At 40.0% G+C, this 23,993-nt stretch overlaps 1 protein-coding gene across 2 annotated transcripts in view; it reads right to left on the reverse strand.

The window, feature by feature from the left end:
* Window positions 1-23,993, reverse strand: part of tiam2a (TIAM Rac1 associated GEF 2a) — a 350,324-nt gene that overhangs the window by 272,165 nt on the left and 54,166 nt on the right. For both annotated transcript variants that reach the window (XM_059648488.1, XM_048536148.1), the window contains exon 3: window positions 13,201-13,256. In XM_059648488.1, the coding sequence (XP_059504471.1) occupies window positions 13,201-13,206 (6 nt within the window). In that variant the 5' untranslated portion in view covers window positions 13,207-13,256. The remainder of the gene's footprint in view (window positions 1-13,200; window positions 13,257-23,993) is intronic.

Here is a 23,993-nt window from a genome sequence, read left to right on the forward strand (position 1 = left end):
GTTTTTAACATTGCTACTTTCCCAAAAATAGACCTCAAAGTCCTGCTCTTCTCTTAGACAAGATTCCTTTTTGCCATTTTTTTTTAAAAATCAAGTCATCCAGTTCTCAAGAATGGTCATTGATTGAGTCATGCAGTCAATCCATACATGGAAATAAACCCTTCAGATAGCCAAACTAAACTAGTCCTACTTGCCTGTATTTGGCCCATCCTCCAAACCTTTCCTATTCACGTACTTATCCAAATGCCTTTTAAATGTTGTTAACTGTACCTGCATCCACCACTTCCTCTGGTAGTTCATTTCACACATAAACCAATCTTATAAGAAAAAAGTTGCCTCCCTTTTTAAAACTTTCTCCTCTCACTAAAACTATCACCCCTTGTTTTGAATCCCCCTACACCAAGGAGAAGACCCTTGCTTTTCTGTGCCCTTATGATCTTTAAACCTCTATAAAAGGTCACTCCTCAACCTACTACACTGCAGTCAAAGAAGTCCCAGCTTATTTTTATAATTCAAACCATCCATTCCCAGAAACATACTAGTAAATCTTTTCTGAACCCTCTCCAAGTTAATAATATCCTTCTTAGAAGGAGGCCTGAATTGCACACAGTACTCCAGAAGAGGGATCAACATCCTGTATGACTTCAACACGGCATTCCCAACTCCTAAATGTGAACTTGGCCGATTGAGGCTTTCAAAATTATAAGGGGTATAGACAAGGTGGATAACAAGAAACTTTTCCCCCCCAGAGTGGGTGACTCAATTTCTAGGGGTCACGAGTTCAATGTGAGAGGAGGAAAGTTTATGGGAGATATGCATGGTAAGTTCTTTACGCAGAGGGTGGTGGGTGCCTGAAAAATCTTGCCAGCGGAGGTGGCAGACGCAGGCACAATAGCGTCTTTTAAGATATATCTGGACAGGTACATGGATGGGCAGGGAGCAAAGGGATACAGACCCTTAGAAAATAGATGGCAGGTTTAGATAGATGATCTCAATCGGTGCAGGCTTGGAAGGCCGAAGGGCTTGTTCCTGTGTTGTAAATTTCTTTGTTCTTTGTTACACATCTTCAGCTGCTTCAACAAATGACCTTCTCTCCATCACAAGGTCAGAAGGAGGGATATTCATTGTGCAATTAATGTTCAGCACCATTCCTCACAGACTGAAGCAGTCCACATTCAAATGTAGCAAAATCTGGAGAATATCCAGGCGCGGGCTGACAAGCAACATTTGCTGCACACAAATGCCAGGAAAAGACCATCTCCAGTGACAGATAGACACAGACAGACAATTGCAACTTGACATTCAAAAGGTTTTACCATCACTGAATCCCCGAAACTCAACTGGGCGCACCACAAAGAGAATTTCCAGTAGCTACAAGAGGAGAGGCGCTAGGAATACTTAAGTGAGTACTTCACCTCCTGATTGCCCAAAGCCCCTCTACCATCTGCAACACAGAAGTGAGGACTGTGATCGAATACTCACCATTTGCTTGGATAAGTGCAGTTCCAACAACACTCAAGACGCTTGACACCATCTAGAACAAAGCAGCCTGGTTGGTTGGCACCACATCCGAAACATCCACTCCCTCCATCACTGACACTTCATAGTACCAGCATGTAATACAGCAAACTTTTTTCTAACTGACACCAATCAGATTATGTGTGTGCCAGCTGATAAAACATCATCCTAAAATCGATGTAAGAACACAGTAAACAACAAATGTGTATACACACATTATATCACATTTTATTTACAGCATAAATCGGGAAACTGTCTGTGTGGAGTTTGCACATTCTCCCTGTGTCTGCGTGGGTTTCCTCCGGGTGCTCCGGTTTCCTCCCACAATCCAAAGATGTGCAGGCTAGATGGACTGGCCATGCTAAATTGCCCGTAGTGCTCAGGGGTGTGAGAGTTATAGGGGGATGGGTCTGGGTGGGATGCTTCAAGGGGCCGTGTGGACTTGTTGGGCCGAAGGGCCTGTTTCCACACTGTAGGGAATCTAATCTAATCTAATCTAATCAATACTCAAACTTCATGGTAGATCGCAATATTTAAAAAGGTATATAATTTTTACCAAGGTCCTTGGGTAATAAGGTTCCAATTAAAATAAAAATAAAAAGTTTGCTGCATCTACAAGACGCACTGCAGAAACTCAACCTTCAGATTCACCATCAAATCACTTTCATATGGAAGGACAAGTGCAGCAGATACAGAAGGGATACCAACACCTTCAGGTTTTCCTCTTAGCTACTCACCATCCTGACTTTCAATATTGCTGGGTGAAAGGGCTAGAATTCCTTCCTTAAGGGCATTGTGACTGTACCCACAGCAGACGGCTGCAGTGGTTCAGGGACACAGCTAACCATCGCCATCTTCTCGGAAGGCGGTTAGGGATGGGCGGTGGATGCTGGCCAGCCTGACACTGGATGGATGGACGGACGGACGGACGGACGGATGGATGGACGGACGGACGGACGAATGAAACAAATAAATAAATAAAACTGATTCCAGATTTCTATCATTGAATGTAACCTGATGAGAATAAAATTCAGTCATTCTAATTGAGTGAGACACCACCCCTACCCCACCCCAACTCCAAACTACTGGAGAGTCACTTCTGATATTTCACCCAGCCCAACTTGCCTTCTCTTCACTATCAGCTGCCCATAGAACTAAAACACTAAAGATATGGCAACAACTTTGGTCCCAATATCAAGCCAAAAGAAGTTTCTCACTTTCCTAAATAAAAAGGTACATTCTGCATTTCAATATTATACATAATGGCACAAAATTCTGCCTAGATTACTTTCAACAGATGGCAACAAAGACTTTAATGGGCTTAAATTCAAGATTGAAATTAGATGTCAATCAATAAATTTTGAAGTTGAGTATTTAAACATGCACTATCATTCATGACTGTGGCAATAAGAATCCAGGAAAATACTAACTTGCTCGAAACTAGATTGGGAAAGGAAGGGCTCAACTTTTAAAAAAAAATGAATTCAGAGAGGACATTAGCTAACAGTTACTATAAACAGGTGAGAAAAGCGGAAGAGTGTCCTTGCCCTCATTTTGGTTAATCACAACATTTTTTAAAAAGTCAATGTGTTAACTAACCTAATAAATGCTTTACTGCTGTGACCACAAAGATAACACAAACAGATTAGCTTGCAAGTTTTTTTTGAAATAGTGTTTGATGGTCTTGGTGATTTTCTGTACGTTAGCACATGCTACCAACATTAGGTTCTCATTGAGTTAGGCACCTGGAAGCACATTACCAACTATGTACACTAACATGACAACTCAGAACAACATACACAGTCTAAGTTTATAGAGTACTATTAAATTTTACCATATGGTTGACTGGATGACTAGTGACCAACTTGTAAGCTGACGACAAACTGGGATGTGGCAAGAAAGATGGGTTCCTTCTACACTACAGCATTACACATTATCTTATCAGGCTGTCTTCGTGGTATAGCCCTTTCTGAGATCTGTGCAATAATACAAGAATATTAATGATACTTAACACCTAATCTATATAAAAAACTTTGATGTGCGTTAAAGAAATTGTCTCTCTCTCACACATGTGTAAGATACAAAGGTAGGGAAGATTAAATTAAGGGCCCAAAAAATAAAGGAAAGTCAAATCACATATGGGACCATAGACTGGTGCACTGGCATCAATGGTCAGAATTTTCTTGTGAATCACAGAAAATAACATAAAAAAGCAAAGCAGAAACAACACATTGGTATTTCATTGCTGAAAAATGCAGACATCTATAATTAAGACTGTACTTGGGAATGTCGTAAATTTGAGCTGTGGATAATGAGCTAATAAAATGATTTAAATCTCAAATTGTGTCAACCATGAGTGACCAAAGAACAAAAACTATCTACAGCTTTTATCCATAAAGAGCTTTATTAACACTTTGTTGTAAAATCCCTTGTGTTTCCTGCTGAGGCAACTGGGTTCTTTGTTCTTCCATCTAGCCAGGAGACTGGGATAAAATCTTGAATGTAGATCTTTATACTTAAAATGTTGCATATTGACACCTGCTGTTTAAGAGTAGCAGATTGTTCGGGGGAGTAAAGTTTTTTTTCCCCCCATGCTGTTTTGTGTTCTCTTGAAAAACAGCGAGACAGTGACAGAATTTAATTATTTTCATTTACTTCCACATTCAAAACCAAGTATACTGAAAGTTAGAGGAAATGCAAATATATTCATTAAATTTGAATCAATTCAGGGATTAGATAGTTTTAGTCTCTATAAACATAGTTTGGAGAGAATTAGAAGCAAATCAATTGCTTATAGGCAAGGATAGTTGTAGAAGACTGAATGGCACTGAAATGACTCCTGTTTATCAAGTCACTTAATCCATACCTTTGATCATTAAATAAGCCTTGCAAAAATGTCTTTACAGAATTATCTATTACACTGTATTTTCTATCCATCACACCCACTACAGGCAACAGAATCAGACATCATATTCTAGAGTATCTTTTATTAGGTCATGGACATACAACACAAAATAGACCTTTCAATCCAACTCATCCATTCTGACCAGATATCCTAAATCGAACTAGTCCCATTTGCCAGCATTTGACCCAAGTCCCTCTAAGTCTTTCCTATTCATACACCCATCTAGATGCCTTTTGAAAGTTATAATTGTGCCAACCTCAATCACTTCCTCTGACAGCTCATTCCATACATGCACCACCCTCTGAATGAACAAGTTGCCACTTAGGTCCCTTTTATATCTTTCTCCTCTCACCTTAAACCTATGCCCTCTAGTTTTGGACTCCCCCACCCCAGGGAAAAGACCTTGTCTATTTATCCTATCTATGCCACTCATGATTAATGCTAACTTTTTAATTGCATCAATCACCTGAGGCTGCAGAACTGTCAACAACCTTTTGCTCCTACCCTTAAGTCCAGTAAAATTGGGAATTATATCCACACTTCTCCCCTCTTCTCCCCCCCCCACCCCCCCAAGATGGTGCTAGATTCAAAGTCACATCTGAGAAAGGTAAAAATCAGCAATGTAGAACATAGTAAACTTCTGTGGTGAGATTTACGTGACGTCAGCAGTGACCTACTTCTTCATGAATCACCTCAAAATCTGAACAATTTTAAAGCAACTGTGTGGATATTCTTGAATCTGTCATTTCAAAATCTATTCATAAAAGATAGTAGCCACTCTCACACCTGAAGGCATATCTACATATATGTATAATTCTACCAAGACTATTTTCCTACAATCCACAAAATCCTATAATGTGGAAGCAGGCTATTTGGCCCATCAAATTCACACCAATCCATGTGCCCTGACGAAGGGGTTTGGCCTGAAACATTGACTTTCTTGCTCCTCGGATACTGTCTGCCCTGCTGTGCTTTTCCAGCTCCACATTTATTGACTCCACCCCCTTCCTAGCCCTGCATTTCCCACCTTACACACTAAGGGAAATTTAACATAGCCAATCCACCTAGCCTGCACATCTTTAGACTGTGGCAGGAAACCAGAGCATCTGGAGGAAAGCATGCAGACACTAGGAGAACATGTAAACTCCATACATAGAGGTTGGAATCAAATCTGGGTCCCTGGTGCTGAGAGACAGGGGCGCTAGCCACTCAGCCATCATGCCACCCTCTCAAAGCGGTCCACGTCAATACCAACACACAGTCTGTACATCCATATTTGGGTCAGATACGTTTGTGTAGTTAAGTAGCTAGGTTTCACTTTAGTGATAATGGGAACTGCAGATGCTAGAGAATCCAAGATAACAAAGTGTGAAGCTGGATGAACACAGCAGGCCAAGCAGCATCTCAGGAGCACAAAAGCTGATGTTTCGGGCCTAGACCCTTCATCAGAGCCTAGGCCCGAAACGTCAGCTTTTGTGATCCTGAGATGTTGCTTGGCCTGCTGTGTTCATCCAGCTCCACACTGTTATCTAGGTTTCACTTTAATTGTGTAAAAAGTACTGCAAAATGTTGGAGATCTAAAATGTAGACAAAGTTTTGGAGAAACTCAGCAGGTTTCACAACATCTGTAGAGAGAAAAACAAAGCTACCATTTCAATATGACTCTTTGAAACTGAGTGAAGTTGGAAGTGCTATTACGCTATTGATAAATGGGAGGAGCAAGTGAATTAGATGGTGAGGGTGTCCACAGCAAAAACTAAAGGGTGTGATAACAGCAGCAGAGGAGAGATTAGAGGTGCAAAATAGGTGCTAATGCCAGATATAAATAATTAAAAATAGATTGGCTTTGCTCAAAGTAAACTCCTACAAATGAGACACTTCGAAGGTAATCAAAACAGAGGACAGGTATTCGTGTTATGTTGAACACAGGCACTTTATTGCATTCAGGACTCTGCACTAAGTGGAAAAGGAGGTGCTGTTCCTCCATCTTACCTTGATCTCTGATGGAGTACTGCAGCAGGCCTAGGGCATTTCTGCCAAGATAGCACATCAAAATGCCAAATAACTGAAAGGTCAGGATCATTCTTTCAGAATGACTAAGGTGATCTCCAAGCCAGTCATCCAGTCTGCACTTGTTCTAGTTTCAGTTACATGGTGGAAACCGCATTCTAGGTGGTGAACACAGCAAACTAGATTGAAAGAAGTACAGTAAAATGCTACTTTGAGATTGTATGGAGTTCTTGGACCATGAGAAGTGAGGAGTTAAAACAGCAAGTATTACACCCTCTCGTGGCATGGAAAGGTGCCATGAGGAGGGGGAAAAGTGTTAGGAGTGGATTAAGATATTGGAGAGAACAGTCCTTGCAAAATTGCTGATAATAGAGTGCTAGGGCAGATGTATTTGATGGTGGCATCCTGCTGGATATGGTAGATATGGCATCAAAATGATTGTGTAAAGGTTGATGGGACAGGCAGGGGGGACACAGGGAACTTTTGTCAGTCTGGGAAGGAAGAGGCACATGATTTAGGACAAACATCAGTCATGATCGAATGATGGAGCAGACTTGATGGGCAAAGTGGTCTAATTCTGCTCCTTTTTATAAAATGATCTTATGGACCTAGCTGAAGGCCCAATCACTGTGGTAAAGAATTATTGGATGAGGAGATAGAAGGGGCATCTATGTGGATGGTGGCATCATCAGATCAGATGCAACAAAAATGCAGAAACAGCATATTTAAAGCAAACTTCTAGTACAAACAAAATTAGCTTTTCTGAACTAGAATTTTTTTTGGCCTGTATGAGTATTTAAGATTACTGGAGGTAACAGGCAAAAATCGGCAGAATGTAAAAGCCACATTTTTTTTTTCCATGGATTGAGACAGGTAAGGGATTGTGGAAGGAATTGCTGCCCTTCAAAAGCAAGCTACTAGAACTTAAAAAGTGCTGTTTACATTGCTGTTTGTTCAACCACTACAGGAAATTTGGTTGCAGTACCCAGGCACGATCACGTGTACGAAGTACAATTTGGCCAGCAAGTAGCTCTTGGTCTGTGGAGCAATGGGCAGCTGTTGATCATCTTGCAGGATGTGGTGCCCTTTTCTCTGCAGTTTTTTTTAAAAAAAAGCTAAAGCCTGAAGAAAGCCAATTTATCCCCCTCACCAGTTACTATAAGCTGTGTCAGAAACTTTGTGTGAACTAGTCACTCTGCACCTCCTGCAAGCAACTGAAAGCATGCAGAGGACAGATCGAGGAGCAGCAGATCCAAGCCAGCCAAAGGTCCTTCTCAATGAACACTGTGGAAAAAAACCATTCAATTGTGTTCCCAGGTTTTTTCCATCCACCCAAATACCATTTTTTTTGCCTATCTGCATGTCCAAGAGGAATTTTATAAGGTGGTTAGAATTTTTACTAGTAGAGTTATATAGCAATAGTTCATAATGTTTACTTATAGCTAAAATCTATTTATTTGTAACATGTAGGGACAATTATTCAGTACAGAAACATGGCCCATGCTTGCTGCCAACTCTACAAATGTGTAAATTGGAAGAATTTTTCACAATTCTGTAACACCTTCAACTTTTGCGACAACCCTAAGAATAGCAGGGCTTCATTTCCAGCAGGTCACGCCTGTACAGTGACATGACAAGAAAAAAAGATGTTTTGAATTAATCACGCAGATCATGAGAGATATTACATTGTCTTGACAACGAAGCATGTACTCAATCAAACAAAACCCTTCAATGCAACAGTTTCTTCCCTCATGGCCTCTGTGGCGTTAAGCACATTCTGACAGCAACATGGAAACTCCCCATGTTGAAATGTCACTTCTAACACTAAGTCAGCACAATGATTATTCTTATTTTCTATGCTGGAGAGAAACTAGTTCTCTGGGCTACAATCTTTTAATTTTGATGTACTGCGGCATCAAATTCTTTTAGAATTTTAATTGCTCCTGACAGCTGATCATTGCTCAGATGATACAAATATTGGAACAAGATTTTTTCAAAAATCTTCAAGAGTGACTCTTTGTACATCACAACATTGCATTACGTTAATTTCATAATGTTAATCGATAACTCTGTACCCAAGGCACAAGCCTGGAATTATTTGTAATGGCAAGGTCTTGCCCCCAACTAATCGATAAAAGTAAGGAGAAAAATAAGTCAGAATAGCAGGCCACGCACTGGGTCAGCCACTGCTCACCTCTCATACAAAGTTACAGATCAGCATTGACAGGCCTAAGAACAAGCACCATTCTCATCTTGGTATTTGGGGGGTGAAGGCGGGAAAGAAAGAAAGCAAGAAGAAATTATTGCAGGTGACATACCAGTACTTTACTGTTCCTGTCAAATCAGAAATAATTCTTTCACCTGCAGTTAATTTCTATCTGTATCTTCAACGATTTATATGAAATGGCAAGAAAAATCCATCCTGGTTCTTTCTGATGTTGTCATAATCCTCTTGCACTGACATTATTAATCCACTTCAACAGCTTTCTTTTAATGTGGAGTGGTCTCTCTCCGCAACACTATCAACCATGTCAGTATTGATAGGATTTGCACTTAGTAAACTTGCATAAACCCCACCCATAGGCAATTCCTCCAGTGTGTGCTATGAAATCAAAATTTTGCTGGTCAATTCCTCTATACCCCAAAACACTGGAGATTTTGGAAGGTTCACCAAAATTAAGAGAACAGTTGTTCAGTCCAACTCCTAAGCAGCTATTTAACAGACACCATAACTTATCTCACCAACACTCTAACGCACCCCCACCAGCTCTCCATGAACCCATCACTCTATCCTGCTCTGCATCTGAGAACTTGATATCCTGCTGGAGCTAACACCACAAACCCCCCTGACAGACCTGATGACACCTTCTTCCCTGCCAAAGCCAAGCATACAGACTCCCAAACCAGAGCCAAACAACCAGGTCCTCCACTTCTGTTTTCAGACCAAAAAACGGCACCGCCTCACTGGCAGATCCTGGTCAACTCCCCGTTGGACTACACCAGATCTAACAGCAACTTATGCTGAACTCCAGACCCAGCAACTCTTCTCCCTTGCCCTCCCCTGCAGGACTTATCCTACCCGTGCACCCAACCCCTCTCACCAGACTCTAACCCCCAAACTCTATGGCATCCTACCCTCATAGCACCCTGCTCCTAATCATTGGCATAAAACACCTGACACCTTACCCTTCCCTAGCTGCCACCTTATTTACCTAGTACTCTACCAACCTGGTCAACAATCACCCCTACCCATCTAGCACCCTCCTCTCCCAGCAGCTGAACACCTTATGTACTAATGGTTGACAGCAGCAGTCGACCAGGTAGTCAGAACATTTACATTTCAAAATGTGACAGCTAACTGCTGTGAAAAAGGGCAACTTCTCCTCCTCTGACAATTCTATGCTATGAAAGTGTCAGAAATAAAGGGCTACGGCGAGAGTGCAGGGAAGTGGAGTTGAAATGCCCATCAGCCATGATTTAAATGGCAGAGTGGACTTGATGGGCCGAATGGCCTTACTTCCACTCCTATGTCTTATGGTCTAAATGGAAACAACTCCATCTTTCTGAATGAAATCTCCTACCAAGAACATAAGCTCCTTTATCCTAAAACTGAAAAAGGCTGGAGTTGCAGTCTGCATCAAATTGCATTGCTTCAGAAAATATGGCAACATTCCTCCATTTTAGCTACTTTTAGAAATTGCTGTAACGAGGCATGTGCATGTCAACTGTCTCACAACAATTGTTTGTGTTATATTTCAAAAAACTGTTCAAACATTATTAATTTTAACCACTTAGGTTTTAAATAGAGAACAAAATGACTTGGTAATATTAAAACAACTTCTTTGCAGATTTGTTTTTCAGGCTTGTGCCTTATCCAGCATCACATTACTCGATGAAGAGATGAAAGAATATAGCCCAAAAGGTGCTGACACTTCAGAATCTTGACATGGTGCAAGTTTCTTTATTGAGGTGGACGGCCTTCTCCAGGGAAGGCTCATTAGATCCAATGTAATCAGCAATTGGCGAGGTCATTGGCAAACCTTCACATGGAACTAAGGCTTCACGGGCAGGAGTCCGGGGAGAGCTGCTGGCCAATCAGAAGCCAGCAGCACCACAAGGGAGGCTGCAGCTATTACCAGAGCAATCAGGATCTTCGAAGGGTGGGCAGCCAAGAGGCTCTGGGGTTTGTGGTGGTGGTGGTGGTGTTGGTGAAGGGGGCTGGTTGAAGGACAGTTAGCTCTCAGCAGACAATCCATGTCTTCTGTCCACACCCTCAAACTGACAATTTCTTTTGATCAACAAAACCTCCCTCCTTGAGGGGGCAAACTGCCTACGCACTTTCACCTGTCAGGCACACCGAGTGGCAACAGGCCCACCTGCAGCTGAGTGTATCTAGTGGCACTGGATCAAGATCCTTACACAGCAACAGGGCAGGGGAAGTCTGTGAACTTTGGAATTTCTTGTCCCAAAAATCAATTTCAACAGAATTGAGAAAGCAGAGATAATGGGAACAGCAGATGCTGGAAAATCCAAGATAACAAAAAGTGTGAAGCTGGATGAACACAGCAGGCCAAGCAGCATCTCAGGAGCACAAAAGCTGATGTTTCGGGCCGAGAAATGAAGGGTCTAGGCCCAAAACGTCAGCTTTTGTGTTCCTGGAGATGCTGCTTGGCCTGCTGTGTTCATCCAGCTTCACAGAATTGAGAAAGCAATGGGGTTTGGGTAAGCCACCACCCCAACAAATTCAGTCCTTTCCCACCTCCAAACTGACCACTTGCAGAAGCAAAAAGGTTCCACCCACATGTTCTTTCTATAGATGTAGACTGATTTATATACTATGTGTAGCTTTTCTTGTGCTTCGTTAAATATTTAGATTCTTCTCTATATAAGGGGAACACACAAAAATTCAATGTACGATATGATATCAAATTAAAAATGCTTTCAAATGGCTTCAATTTGCTTCATAAAAAATAAGTTTCTTAAAAAGCAACAATTTACCTATTTCACACCTCAGCCAATTACAGTCCATTTGAGCTTCTAATCTGGTCTACTGTTCGATCAGGAAAATCACACAAAAATGTAAAGTGGATGAAGTGCAAATCTAATGCGCATTCTCAAATGTTTGGAGTTAAAGGAAGGGCAACAAATGCAGCCTTGCCAGCAACATTTATGAAAGAATTGAAGTTAACCAATGATATGAGCTGGATGTGGGCTTTCCTTCCAGCGTGCATGCATTTAGTTAAAGTAGTCAAGCACACATGACTAAGCAATAAAGGCAGGAAAAGGTGTATAAACAATATTTATTAGATTACATAGTTTGGATTTCATTTCTGATTTTGTAAGTATGCATACTACCCGGTCAAAACTCTCTCATGGTTTTTCCATAAGTGGTATTAACCCAAGTCAGCTCTCACATAGTTTTGTTTCTTGATTTGTTTCATTTCCCCACTGGAGGTGTTGATTCTCAGAGGTCTGGGGCAACAGTGCAGGCAATCCAGGATTTCACTCTAGGACTTTTAATATAGGACGATCTATATTAACATACTGATACACTGAACAGAATCTTTGTTCACTAGAATTATAACACATCTATGATCTATTAAAAGTCTTGTATCAATGTGTACAGCCTGTCAACCTCTTACATTATAAATTCCTATAACCATGTTTAAAGGGAGAAGGGGGAGGGTGAAGTTCGGCAGGCAGGGTGATAAGAAAAGCTGTGCTTGTTCTCTTTAGAAACAATTAAGGTAGATTTAATAGAGATGAAAAGTTTAAAAAAAACTGTGGTGAGGACTTGTAGCACATGCAGTAATTTTCTTTTTAAGATTTAAAGAAATTGGCAAAAGAATCCATGAACAACAGATTTGTAAACCAGCAAACAAAAACTTGATCTACAAGTCTGGTGGATGAGTGAAATATCTCAGAAAAAATACTATAATTAAAAGGAGCATCTCACTGATTAGTTGTCAATGCATTTCAAAAGTAAGAGATGTAAGTTAGCTTCTATTCCTGCCAGATATATACCTAACTTTTGGATGTTTACGAAGTAGGATGATGACTGTAACAGAAAATAAAGAGAGGGTGTGGATTTGGATTTTGGGTTTTTGGAGAATTTTAAAAAAAAGGAGTCTTCTTACAGATTTAGAATAAAGTGCTTGGCAGCACCTACAAGTTGTGATGTCTTTTGGTCTCTCTTTCTCACTTATTTTCCCCCCTTGTGGTTCTCAACACCGGATTGTAGATCACAGTAAAGCAGCACCTATGTTATCAAGCCAAAAACAAAAATATGTTGGACGCTGGCAGTCTGAAAAGGAAAATAAAAATCAAAAATGCTCGAAGGATTCACCAAGTCAGACATCACCTGTGAAGACAAAAACATGTGACATTGCACTTTGCTTTTGCAAAGAAGGTGACCAACTGCATCATTCACATTAAGCTGACAGAGAGTGAAAGAGAGGGTACATTTGGGTTCATTATTGAATGTATTACATTGCTAGTTGTGAAATAATGATCATAATCAAGTATATTTATTTGTAATAAAATCTTCATTATGATAGTTTAATCCTCAAGCGTATTTGACCACACCCCTACACAATTTCTAATGCCAGGCATGGTCATCAGGCTGAAAAAAACATACTTTCATTGCTTCCACAATTGACACCTAGCCCAGCACTGTAATATTTGGGGCAATCACCTAGATTGGAAAATACACATTTTACACAGACAGTGTGAACATCCAGCAAATCTTGTGAAGATATTATATTTACCTGCATGTGCGATTCTTCTATCCTAAATCAAGAATACATCCATGGACGCTGCCTATCTGAAAAATAAGCCACATATTAAAGCACCTGTCTGCATTAAGTTTATCCATCCACTCAAACAGAAGTGGGAGCCAACTTTTGTAAACAGTCGATGGCCTCCTTCTCAAAAAAGGTACAATGACCAATTTACACAAACTCAAGCTCAAATGCTGCTCTATTTGATACCATAGATAAACCGCAACCAAAACAAATAACATTTATACAAAGCTGATAGTAATAAATTAAGAGTTGCAAGAACTTGCACGTAATGTGCATGTTAACTAATACAAGCTTAACTGTTCTCTTGATCAATAAACTTGGAAGAATTAACAGTGTCATAAAACTCAGGGGAATCATGATACATGAAACATTCACATGCAAGGCAACACTGGGAACTAATTTAAAATATACATTGGCCACAGTCTTCACACAGAAGCACATCAGAAAATTACAAATCATATCATACACTTTTCTCAAAGTTAATGGATGGAAAAACCATAAAACAGCACACCAGCAATTCTTCACGACATACTGGCAATGGCAAAGAAACTGCTTCTCGTTTCAAGATGCAGACAACTGACAAGATCGAGCATCAATATAAAAGTTGTTTGTTATTTCTTTAGGAATGCGTGTGTGTCTCTCACACTTTATACAAAGTATGGCAGGCATGCAAAAGAGGTGATTCGATAAAACTACAATTGGAACAAATTCCAGGGGCATTTCAGACAACAATCCAATTTCATCGCAGGAATTGTTCTAAAAGCCAAGGAACATGAAATGGTGTGATGATCTTCACCATACTTATACAATTATCAAGTTGGATTACATATTGTAAATCAGTATATCATGAAATTTCTTTTGTGAACTGAACAATTGTAATAAATGCATTCTATTTTAATAATGTTACTGAACATTCTTAAACTATCACAAGCTGGAACAGTTCAATATTGAAACTAGGTTTTTAAGTTGGAAGGGCACGAGTCTACCAATGCCAAATTACCCATCTGTGTAGTATTTTAGTTACAAGCAAATTAAGCTTGTTCAGGATATGCAAACTGTAATAAATTTAAAACAGCAACAGCAAAATAGCATTGAAACATCTGTAAAGCAATTTAAACAGCATTCAAAAAGAACACCTACTTCTGTATCAAAAGTTGCTCACACTAACATCTCATCTCCCCTTGGTGTTTTAATGCATTCAGTGGTTAGACACTTCATAAAACAGTTCCAACTCCAGCCCTGCTGCCAAAAAGTAAAAGTGAAATGTGCTCCATTGTTCTCATTGTATTAATAAACTTCATTTAATTGACTTCCCTGGCCAAGTTCATTGTTCAAAGAAAACATTCTTGACATGTTAGGAATCTTTTAAACAGTACATGGGTCTGCCAACCTTATGGAAATCGTACAAAAATGCACACAACAAAAACTTTACAAAGCAACACAAACAAAATAAGGTAATTACCTGAAAAATCCAACATAGGCACCATAAAGCTAACAGTACAACTTTTAATTTGCTTTCAACAAGTTACTGCCAACACACTGGAAAAAAAGTAGGGTGGAACTCTGTCCTCCTCCCTAGAATGCTTGTGTGTTGCCAAATCCTTGTGTAGTCAATTGATAGGACGGACAGCCAGCCAGCTACACACTTGCTGCCAGTCAGGTGTCTGAACAGCACCACAGCACACTGACTAATAACTCATGCACTCCAGCGGTTGGTGGTTGGTGGGGGATGGGGAACTCTATCTAGACCAGCTCAAAACAGGAACAACGCTGGTGTATTTATTGTATGATTGAAAAGTATTGCAGCTATACACTTCCCACAAGCAATCCAACCAATGTCTGACCCACCTATTGATAAAGCAATGTACTCAAATATTCATAATCAGTGCACACAGCTGCTTGGCATTTGCCATAAAACAGCAGCATTCAGCAACTACTGTTAAGACAAGAGATGCAAATGCTCTGTAGTGGTGCAAATTACAAAAGCGGTCTTCACAAGAGAAGAAAAATTGAGAATTAAAATTAAAAATGGGGTTTTTTGTGGCTGCAGATTTCATGCATTTGCCTTGCACTTAAGTGAACAATTAGTCAATGGCTAATTAAAATGTCATTAGCAGAGACTAGCAGGTGTTTGCCAGTGAAATGAGTCAACAGCTTTGCCTTAATGAACAAAAATAGAAAAGACAAATTTCTGCTTGGCTTAAAGCAAACAAAAAAATGATATGCATTCACAAACTTTTGCGCTAATTTAAAACACCCTTCAGCGTATCAGTGGGGAATAAGTACCATACTACCCTAATCAGTTTAAAGCAAGGGAATCATTCATGTCATTTACACTCTGATGGGAATTTACATAAATTAAGGGCATTTTTCCAAAATGAAAATGAAGTACAATAAAGCAGAACACAAGCTATATAAAAGCTTTTAAAATTTGCTTAATGGCCAAAGATAACATATAACAAACTGGAATAAGCAAGTTTATATGTATATCCCAATCATATTACTACATCAGTGCATTTGGAATCAACCTAATTAAAGCCATCCTTTGTGTGTAGCATATGAATTGTGTTAGGTGCAAAGAGAGAAAGCCTTTTCAGTAAAAAAATGATTAGCAAATACACTCAGTGAGCCTTCAAGAACATACAAGTTAATCACTGATAAACAAAGGAACTACACAATAGGATGAAAACAATTTATTTCAGTGTTGACCTTGTATAATGTTTGTAGCTCATTGGAACCATAACTAGAACACAAGGCAGACTAAGGGTAAACTTAAATAAGGGATATTTTATCGTGCATCCTCAACTCCAGTCAGGTTTAAACTGCCTCCCCTAGCTCCAGCCTCCACCTCATCTGACCCACTCTCTTTAAAAAAAAGGGGTAGTACACACCCGACCACAGAGGACACATTGAATACACACAAACAAATAGAAACTAATTAATACGTATAATTCTGTATATTCTATGCACTGATTCCAGTACCCATCCACACGGAACTGAAATAGATGTTACCAAATTCCGAATCTGTATTTATCTAATTTAAAAAGCTCCACAATTAAAGTGCTCATTTTAATAGTCCAAATATCCATTGGAAAGAAGTACAACAATTGTTCTCAGTTATAGAGATAGTATGAACTGCTGATGCCGGAGAATCTGAGATCTGGTGCGGCTGCACTTGCAGTATTGCATACAGTTCTGGTCACCGCATTATAAAGAGGATGTGGAAGCTTTGGAAAGGGTGCAGAGGAGATTTACCAGGATGTTGCCTGGCATGGAGGGAAAGTCTTACGAGGAAAGGCTGAGGGACTTGAGGCTGTTTTCGTTAGAGAGAAGAAGGTTGACAGCTGACTTAATTGAGACATATAAGATAATCAGAGGGTTAGATAGGGTGGATAGGGAGAGCCTTTTTCCTAGGATGGTGATGGCGAGCATGAGGGGGCATAACTGTAAATTGAGGGGTGAAAGATATAGGACAGCTGTCAGAGGTAGTTTCTTTACTCAGAACAGTAAGGGTTTGGAATGCTTTGCCTGCAACGGTAGTAGATTTGCCAACTTTAAGTCGTCATTGGACGAACATATGGACATACATGGAATAGTGTAGGTTAATTGGGCTTCAGATTGGTATGGCAGGTCAGCACAACATCGAGGGCCGAAGGGCTTGTAGTGTGCTGTAATGTTCTATGTTCTATAACAAGGTGTAGAGCTGGATGAACACAGCAGGCCAAGCAGCAGAGGAGCAGGAAAGCTAACATTTCAGGCCTAGACCCTGTTCTCAGTAACTTTTTAAAATGGTGTCTGAAAAACTCATTTCTATTTTCTGCTCACATGAATGGTATATTAGTTTTTGAAAGGCGATCTGCATCTCCCACACCAGGCCCCTGAAGTCATTGCAAACTCTTCAACGGAAGGAAATTACCTCATGAAGGAATTCCAGGGCAAGTTTAAATGAATACATTTCCTGAAACAATTGCATTTGCCTGACCGTTATACAAAGAACAACTCAATTCAAATTTGAGGGCTAGTTGAAACCTGGGCAAGCAAAACAAAAAGTTCAAGGACGATTAAGATAATCATAAACGAACGTCTGAGTGTTGTCATCTTACGCCGCAAGTGAAGCTTGATACTGTAGTCTTAATCATTGTGCCCTGTAATATTCAATTGCTGTAACATCAAAAAGGTGACTTTAAAAATATTGAGACTTGGACATGACAAATGTTTTCCAGTGGTTTTGCCAGTTATCTGGAACTTATTGCTTTAATCCATTTGGTTAAAAGCCACCATCTGATATGGACAACATCTGACTCGTATTCTGCTAGAGGCCAGTTTGTAGTATGAATTCACACACATAACAAGGCACTAATCATACTCATGCCTGAGGGGGCGAGGGGGCAAGAAAGAAAATGAACTTGCATATTCCATACAGTAGCCTTTTATGTTTGGCGAGTATCCTTATTTTTGAAATGCTAGCTCTACTGCCCCACAACTTCTGCAACCCACAACCCTACTCATGCAGAATCTGAAACACGGGTTAGATAATATTTTCTCAGTCATCTTCCAGGCTTCAGATTTGAGTCCAGGACACAAATGCTTTTGCTGTAACTACAGATTCACAAGCAAGGTCATGTTCCATAAAATACTGAACTTTTCTTTCAATCAAGGTAAAAATTGGACAGTGGTCATTCAGCATTTCTCTGACTTTATCACCACTCAAGAACTTGGGCAGAAATTGTGATGAACAGCGAGTAGAAATAATGTGAACTGCAGATGCTGGAGAATCTGAGATAACAAAGTGTGGAGCTAGATGAACACAGCAGGCCAAGCAGGAGCTTTTCTGATGAAGGGTCTAGGTCCGAAACGTCAGCTTTTGTGCTCCCAAAATGCTGCTTGGCCTGCTGTGTTCATCCAGCTCCACACTTCATTATCATGAACACTGAGTAGTTTTTTTTGTCTTTATCTTAAATAGTTCCACCTACTTTCGTAATAAATGGCATGTTAACATAGAATTATTAGGTAGCTCTATCATCCACTGATTTCTTACACAAATAGATGATTTATTACTTTATAATTGTAGTTCTTCATTTCTTTATATCAAAAGCTATCACAATCCATTTAAAATGCATTGATTTACTCAAAAATGAGCCTACAACAATTCTGATGAACATGCGTGAAAGTTTTTCATGTTTTGATTCATTTTCCAATTTCAGCCATTGATTTTTGTTTTTTCTGTGTATGCAATGTTTCATTCGAGTTGAAATAGAATATGCGGCAGCAGTTGGACAGGGATGGGGGTAGAACAATGCCAAATAAGCATTTTCAACATTCTTAATACTTTAAACATTTAAAATTTTAAACATACTTTCAAACAGAAAAGCTCAATGGCCAGCCGAAAACACTGGTATTAACTTTCGAGGGCTGTCATGTGTGCACATGTGGATCCTTTTCATTCATTGCTTCCTAAAATGGCCTGTAGGTGTGAACTGCAGTGACTAAAATGAGTGCCTTATGCTCCCCACTCTGTGACAATTAAAATTTGGCCATTTGACCAATAGATTGGAACAGATGTCTGCCTGTTCACAAAATGACAACCTGGATAACCGTATTGTTTGAAAAACCTCACCTACAAAAGAAATCAGAGCAGGGAACAATTACAGACACTTGATTACTTGACAAGTAGAATTCAAATCCTAGAAGAAACTTATGTCCCTACTGTTTACCAACACTACCTGCCTCTCAATGAAAATCTTGTTCCAGCAAAGTCCAATTAACAGTCTTCCTCCCCATAAGTGCGTTCATCCCAGGTTTGGTTGTAAGAGGTCTAATTACTATGCATGTAGCTAATCTTAGCATATTTACCTAAACAAAGCAAAGCACTCTGATAGGGTAGGGGTGCCCAGGAATGGTGAGTTTCTGCATTCACTGGATGCTCACAAGAGGCTACAGAAAGCTGGCCAAGCTAAGGAGCCCAAGTTTGTTTTAATCTTCGTAGCCCAAAGCTTTTGAGGATAATTGTGTGGTTTTAACTGCTGCCTAGGCTGGGATTAGCTGAGCGAGTACAGACTGTAGATTGAAACCACAACTTTCAGTCTAAAATGATTCAGTCACGCAAGACCTTGGGGCTATCAAGAGAGTTTGAATGATTCAATGTGAATAAGTAGTGCACTCAAATATAGCGCAGAAGTTCCACATTCATACAGTACCTTGGCTCAGTAACATTTTGAAAAATGTTTAAAAGCAAATATTTTCATTTATGAAAGTTCAGTTACATAATTTCAGTCCCCTCAGATCAATTGTTAGTGCCTCTTCAATATTCTTTTCATTTACCTCAAACTTTTCCTCTCAAGTGCAAACACAAAGGGAACAGAATCTCTGCCGGAGTTTATTACAAGCAGATGCAGGAAGGTCACAGTGAATTGCTGATCCCTGTATTGCAACACGAGGCTAAATGTATAAATCTTAGAGAGAAAAATGCAATAATTCAATTGTTAAGCTATTTAGGATTAAGAAATTCCATATTACAGGAGTAATTTTTAAATTTAAAGCTTCAAAACTGCAAATGCTAAATTAAAATCAAAACTAGAGTCTTGCTAGACTATAACAGTGCTTAAGATCATTCATATATACAATTTTCCAGCTATAAATATTTTGCTGGATGTTCTGAATGCTCTGAGAACACACCAGTTTGGTAGTTTAAGATTGTCCTAGCATCATAACATTCAAGTAACACAGTTATTGGGAAGCACAGGGAACCACAGATAATATCTGACTTTCTCATCTACAAAGGACCTTGACTTTTTAAATGGAACATTTTCAACTATCTAAATTCACCTGTAGAAACAGAAAAAGAAAAGGAAAGGAAGGGGGAAAATGAAGGGTGCAAGGACCTCACATCCACCAGACAAAAAGAAAGTGTTTTACCCACAAATTATATTTCTTAAAATGCAGTCAATTGTTGTATTGGAGGAAACCAACTGGCAAGAAAAAGTTGCAATAATAACCAGATCATTTGATTGGTTGAAAAGGCAAATCAAGTTTGGCTGGGGGAACCCGGGATAACCATATGTCGAAACACACAGCCCCCACTTAAAGTGTCTTCTTACAGTGGGTTTTGTTTGAGCAGCTTTTAAATTAGGCAACTCACCTGAATGGTGCTTGCCAGCCATGACCCCATGATCTTCATTTTCATTTTAACACAATTTCTGCACATGCACCAAGGTGCCTGCCTTACTTGTACATGGTCAGTTTGCTTTTTAGAAAAAAAAACTTCCTATCTCTTCTCTGTCGAGCTCTCTCTTTCCTCCTTGATCTCTCCTGCTCACCACTCCCATCACCTGACACTGCTGTTCCCACTCGCTCATTAATTCCTCTCCCGATTTCCTAATTTCAGTTCCAAATGGATTACCCACAATCCTGATACTGTGACTCTTGGTTCTAGACATCCTGAACAGGAAATTAACATTGTCCCTGCATCTAGTCTTTCCAACCCTGTTTAAACGTTATACATTTCAATCAGACACCCTCTTATTCTTCTAAACTCTAGTTAATATAGGTCTGGTTGAATTGATTTCTTATCAAAGAGCAATTCTGTCATCCCTGATGTCAGCCTAGGTGAACCTTTGCTACACTGCCTCTATGGCTAGCATGTCCTCTGAAGCAGGGAGACCAAAACTGGAAAGAATATTCCAGCTGTGGTTTCACCAAGGCCCTGCATAACTGCAGTAAGACATCTTGACTTTCAAACTCCCATCCTCTTGCAATGAAGGTCAGTATACCATCTGCCTTCCTCATTGTTCATTGCATCTGACTGTCCATTTTCATTGTTAATGTATCCTTGCATACTGGCCGCACTTACATTTCCCAACACAGCAAATTTTGTTTTAACCAGCACTCTCAAACCAGCAAAAATTATATACCTCAAATATCAGAAGTTTACTGTATGATCATGATCTCTGCGATGCCCAAGCAGTCAGCTGAGGATGAGAAAGTAAGAAGGTTCTATGCTGGTAAGTTTTATTCAAGGCAAAGTTATGTCATTATTTAAGTGGCATATGCTGTAGAAAACATTTAACGGTGATATATATACTCCTGCATTATGTTTCTGTTACTTACTGTGTTTTTACATTTATTACGCACACCTTTGATCAACCAGAATATTTGTTGAACCGGCACACTCCGGGTCCCACGGGTGCCATAATAAAAATTTTGCTGTACATCACAATTAAATAATGCTGTTTTTCACCCAGCCAGCTTTGCGTCAACTCTCAATCCCACCCAGCTTTGCAACATCAGAAAACTTGGAAATGTTGCATTCCCTTATGCAGGTCATTTTTCTTATAAAATAATCTATAAACGTGGAAGCAGGCCATTTGGCCAAAGAGTCTAAATAGACTTTGCCCCCACCCCCACACCGAAGAGCATTCCATCCAGAGCCACCATATCCCTATAACCATGTATTTCCCATGGCCAATCCACCTAACCTGCACATCTTTGGAAACCTGAGCACCCAAAGAAAACCCGAACGCCCGAAGAAAACCCACGCAGACAGTCGCCCGAGGGTGGAATCAAACTTGAGGTCCTCGTGCTGTGAGGCAGCAGCGCTAACCACTGAGCTACTTTATACATACTGAGAATAGTTGGGGCCCAAGCACATATCCCTTATTGGAGGTGTATCATCAGAGTATTAATCTGGAGACCTAGATAATGTCTGGTAATATGGGTTGAAGTACTGCCAGGGCAGATAATGGAATTTGAATTTGATAAAAATCTGGACTTAAAAATCTAATGATGATCATGAAACCCTGTCTGGTTCACCAATGTCCTTTATGGAAGGAAATCACCATACTTACTTGGACTGCCTACACGTGACTCAACACCCATAGAAATGTGGTTGACTCATTACTGCCCTCTGGGCAATTAAGGCTGGGCAATGAATGATCAGCTAGCTAGTGATGCCCACCATCCTGTGATGGAGTTTAAAAAAACCCTGCAGTTGGAAAGAGATCCATTTGTTACCACCCTGTTTCCCATCTATCAACCATCACTCAATCCATGCTAACATACTACCCACATCCCATGTGCTCTAATTTGGCCCGCTAACCTCATTAAAGGCCTCCAGAGAAGCCAAATATATCGGATCCACTGGTTCTCCTTAATCTACTACTTAAATTGAATCGTAGAGTGATACAGCACAGAAACAGGCCCTTCAGTCCAACCAAACCATGCCGAACATAATTCCAAACTAAACTAGTCTCACCGGCCTGCACTTGGCCCATATCGCTCCAAACCATTCATGTACTTGCGTGATGTAACTGCGCCCACATCCACCCTTTCCTCAGGAAGTTCATTCCACGCACTAACCACCCTCAGTGTGTCAAACAAAAAAATTTGCCCCCACCATGTCTTGTTTAAAAGCTGTCTCCATTCATCTTAAAAATAAGCCCATGGTCTTAAAATTCCTCATCATAGGGACAAGACATCTACCATTAACATCATCTTTACCCCTCATGATTTTATAAATCCCATCAGGTCACCTCTCCTACACTCCAGTGAGAAAAGTCCCAGCCTATTCAGCCTCTTTATAAACCAAAACTTCCATAATCCATCCTCAAAGGTCTTTACTAAATTCATCATGTGTCTTTCATAAACCCATGCTTGTTTGGTCCAATCCGTTTAATGCTTTCCAAGTGTTCTGTTATCACATCTTTTATCAGAGATTTTAACATGTCCCCACTACCGATATTAAACTCACTGGTCTGTAATTCCATTTTTTTTCCACTCTTCCTTTATAAATATCGTAGAAATCATGGAATTCCTACAGTTGGAAACAGGAGCTTTGGCCTAACAAGTCCACACCAACCCTCACAGCATCCCACCCAGACCAATTTCCGATAACCCACCTAATCTACATATCCCTGGACACTACAGGCAATTTAGCATGGCCAATCCACCTAGCCTGCACATCTTTAGACCGTGGGAGGAAACCAGAGCACCCAGAGGAAACCCACGCAGACACAGGGAGAAAGTACAAACTCCCCATAGACAGTCACCCAACCACAGCATTGAACCCTGGTAACTGGTGCTATGAGGCAGCAGTGCTAACCACTGGGCCACCATGCCACCCTGGTTACTGCCACATGGTTACATATGTCAACCTCCACTCTGTAGGAACCGCTCTAGAGTCTATGGATTTTGAAGATGACCACCAATACATCCAATATTATCAGGTCAGTTTCCTTTGTTACTCTGGAATGTCGGTTATGAGACCCTGGCGATTTGTCAGCCTTTAATCCCATTATTTTGTCGAGCATTACTTTCCGACTAATACTGTTTAATACTTACTAATACATGTTATTCCTCATAATAATGTCACCAGCTCCTGCCAATGAGACATCGACATTTGTCTGTTTCAACCTTTTTCTTTGTGTATTTACAGAAGTTTTAATGTTCACTACAATTTTACTTGTACACTCTTTCCCCTCAATTCAACACTGTCTACTTTTTGTGGAATTTTAAAAATGCTACACATCTTCAGGCTTGCAAAATTTCCTTAGCAATTTTACACAAGTCTCTACTTTGGATCTATCACTAATCTATACGGTAAGCCATGGCTGAGCCACCTTTCCTCTTTCATTTTGTGCCAGAAAGTAATGAATAATTGCTCAAATTCATCCACACATTCTTTAAATAGTAACCATTGCCTATCCACCACCAAGCTATTTAGTAAGGTTTCCCAATCCATCCTTGCCAATTCGTGCCTTATA

Source organism: Stegostoma tigrinum, chromosome 9, assembly GCF_030684315.1.
Source record: "Stegostoma tigrinum isolate sSteTig4 chromosome 9, sSteTig4.hap1, whole genome shotgun sequence".
NCBI classification, from domain to species: domain Eukaryota; kingdom Metazoa; phylum Chordata; class Chondrichthyes; order Orectolobiformes; family Stegostomatidae; genus Stegostoma; species Stegostoma tigrinum.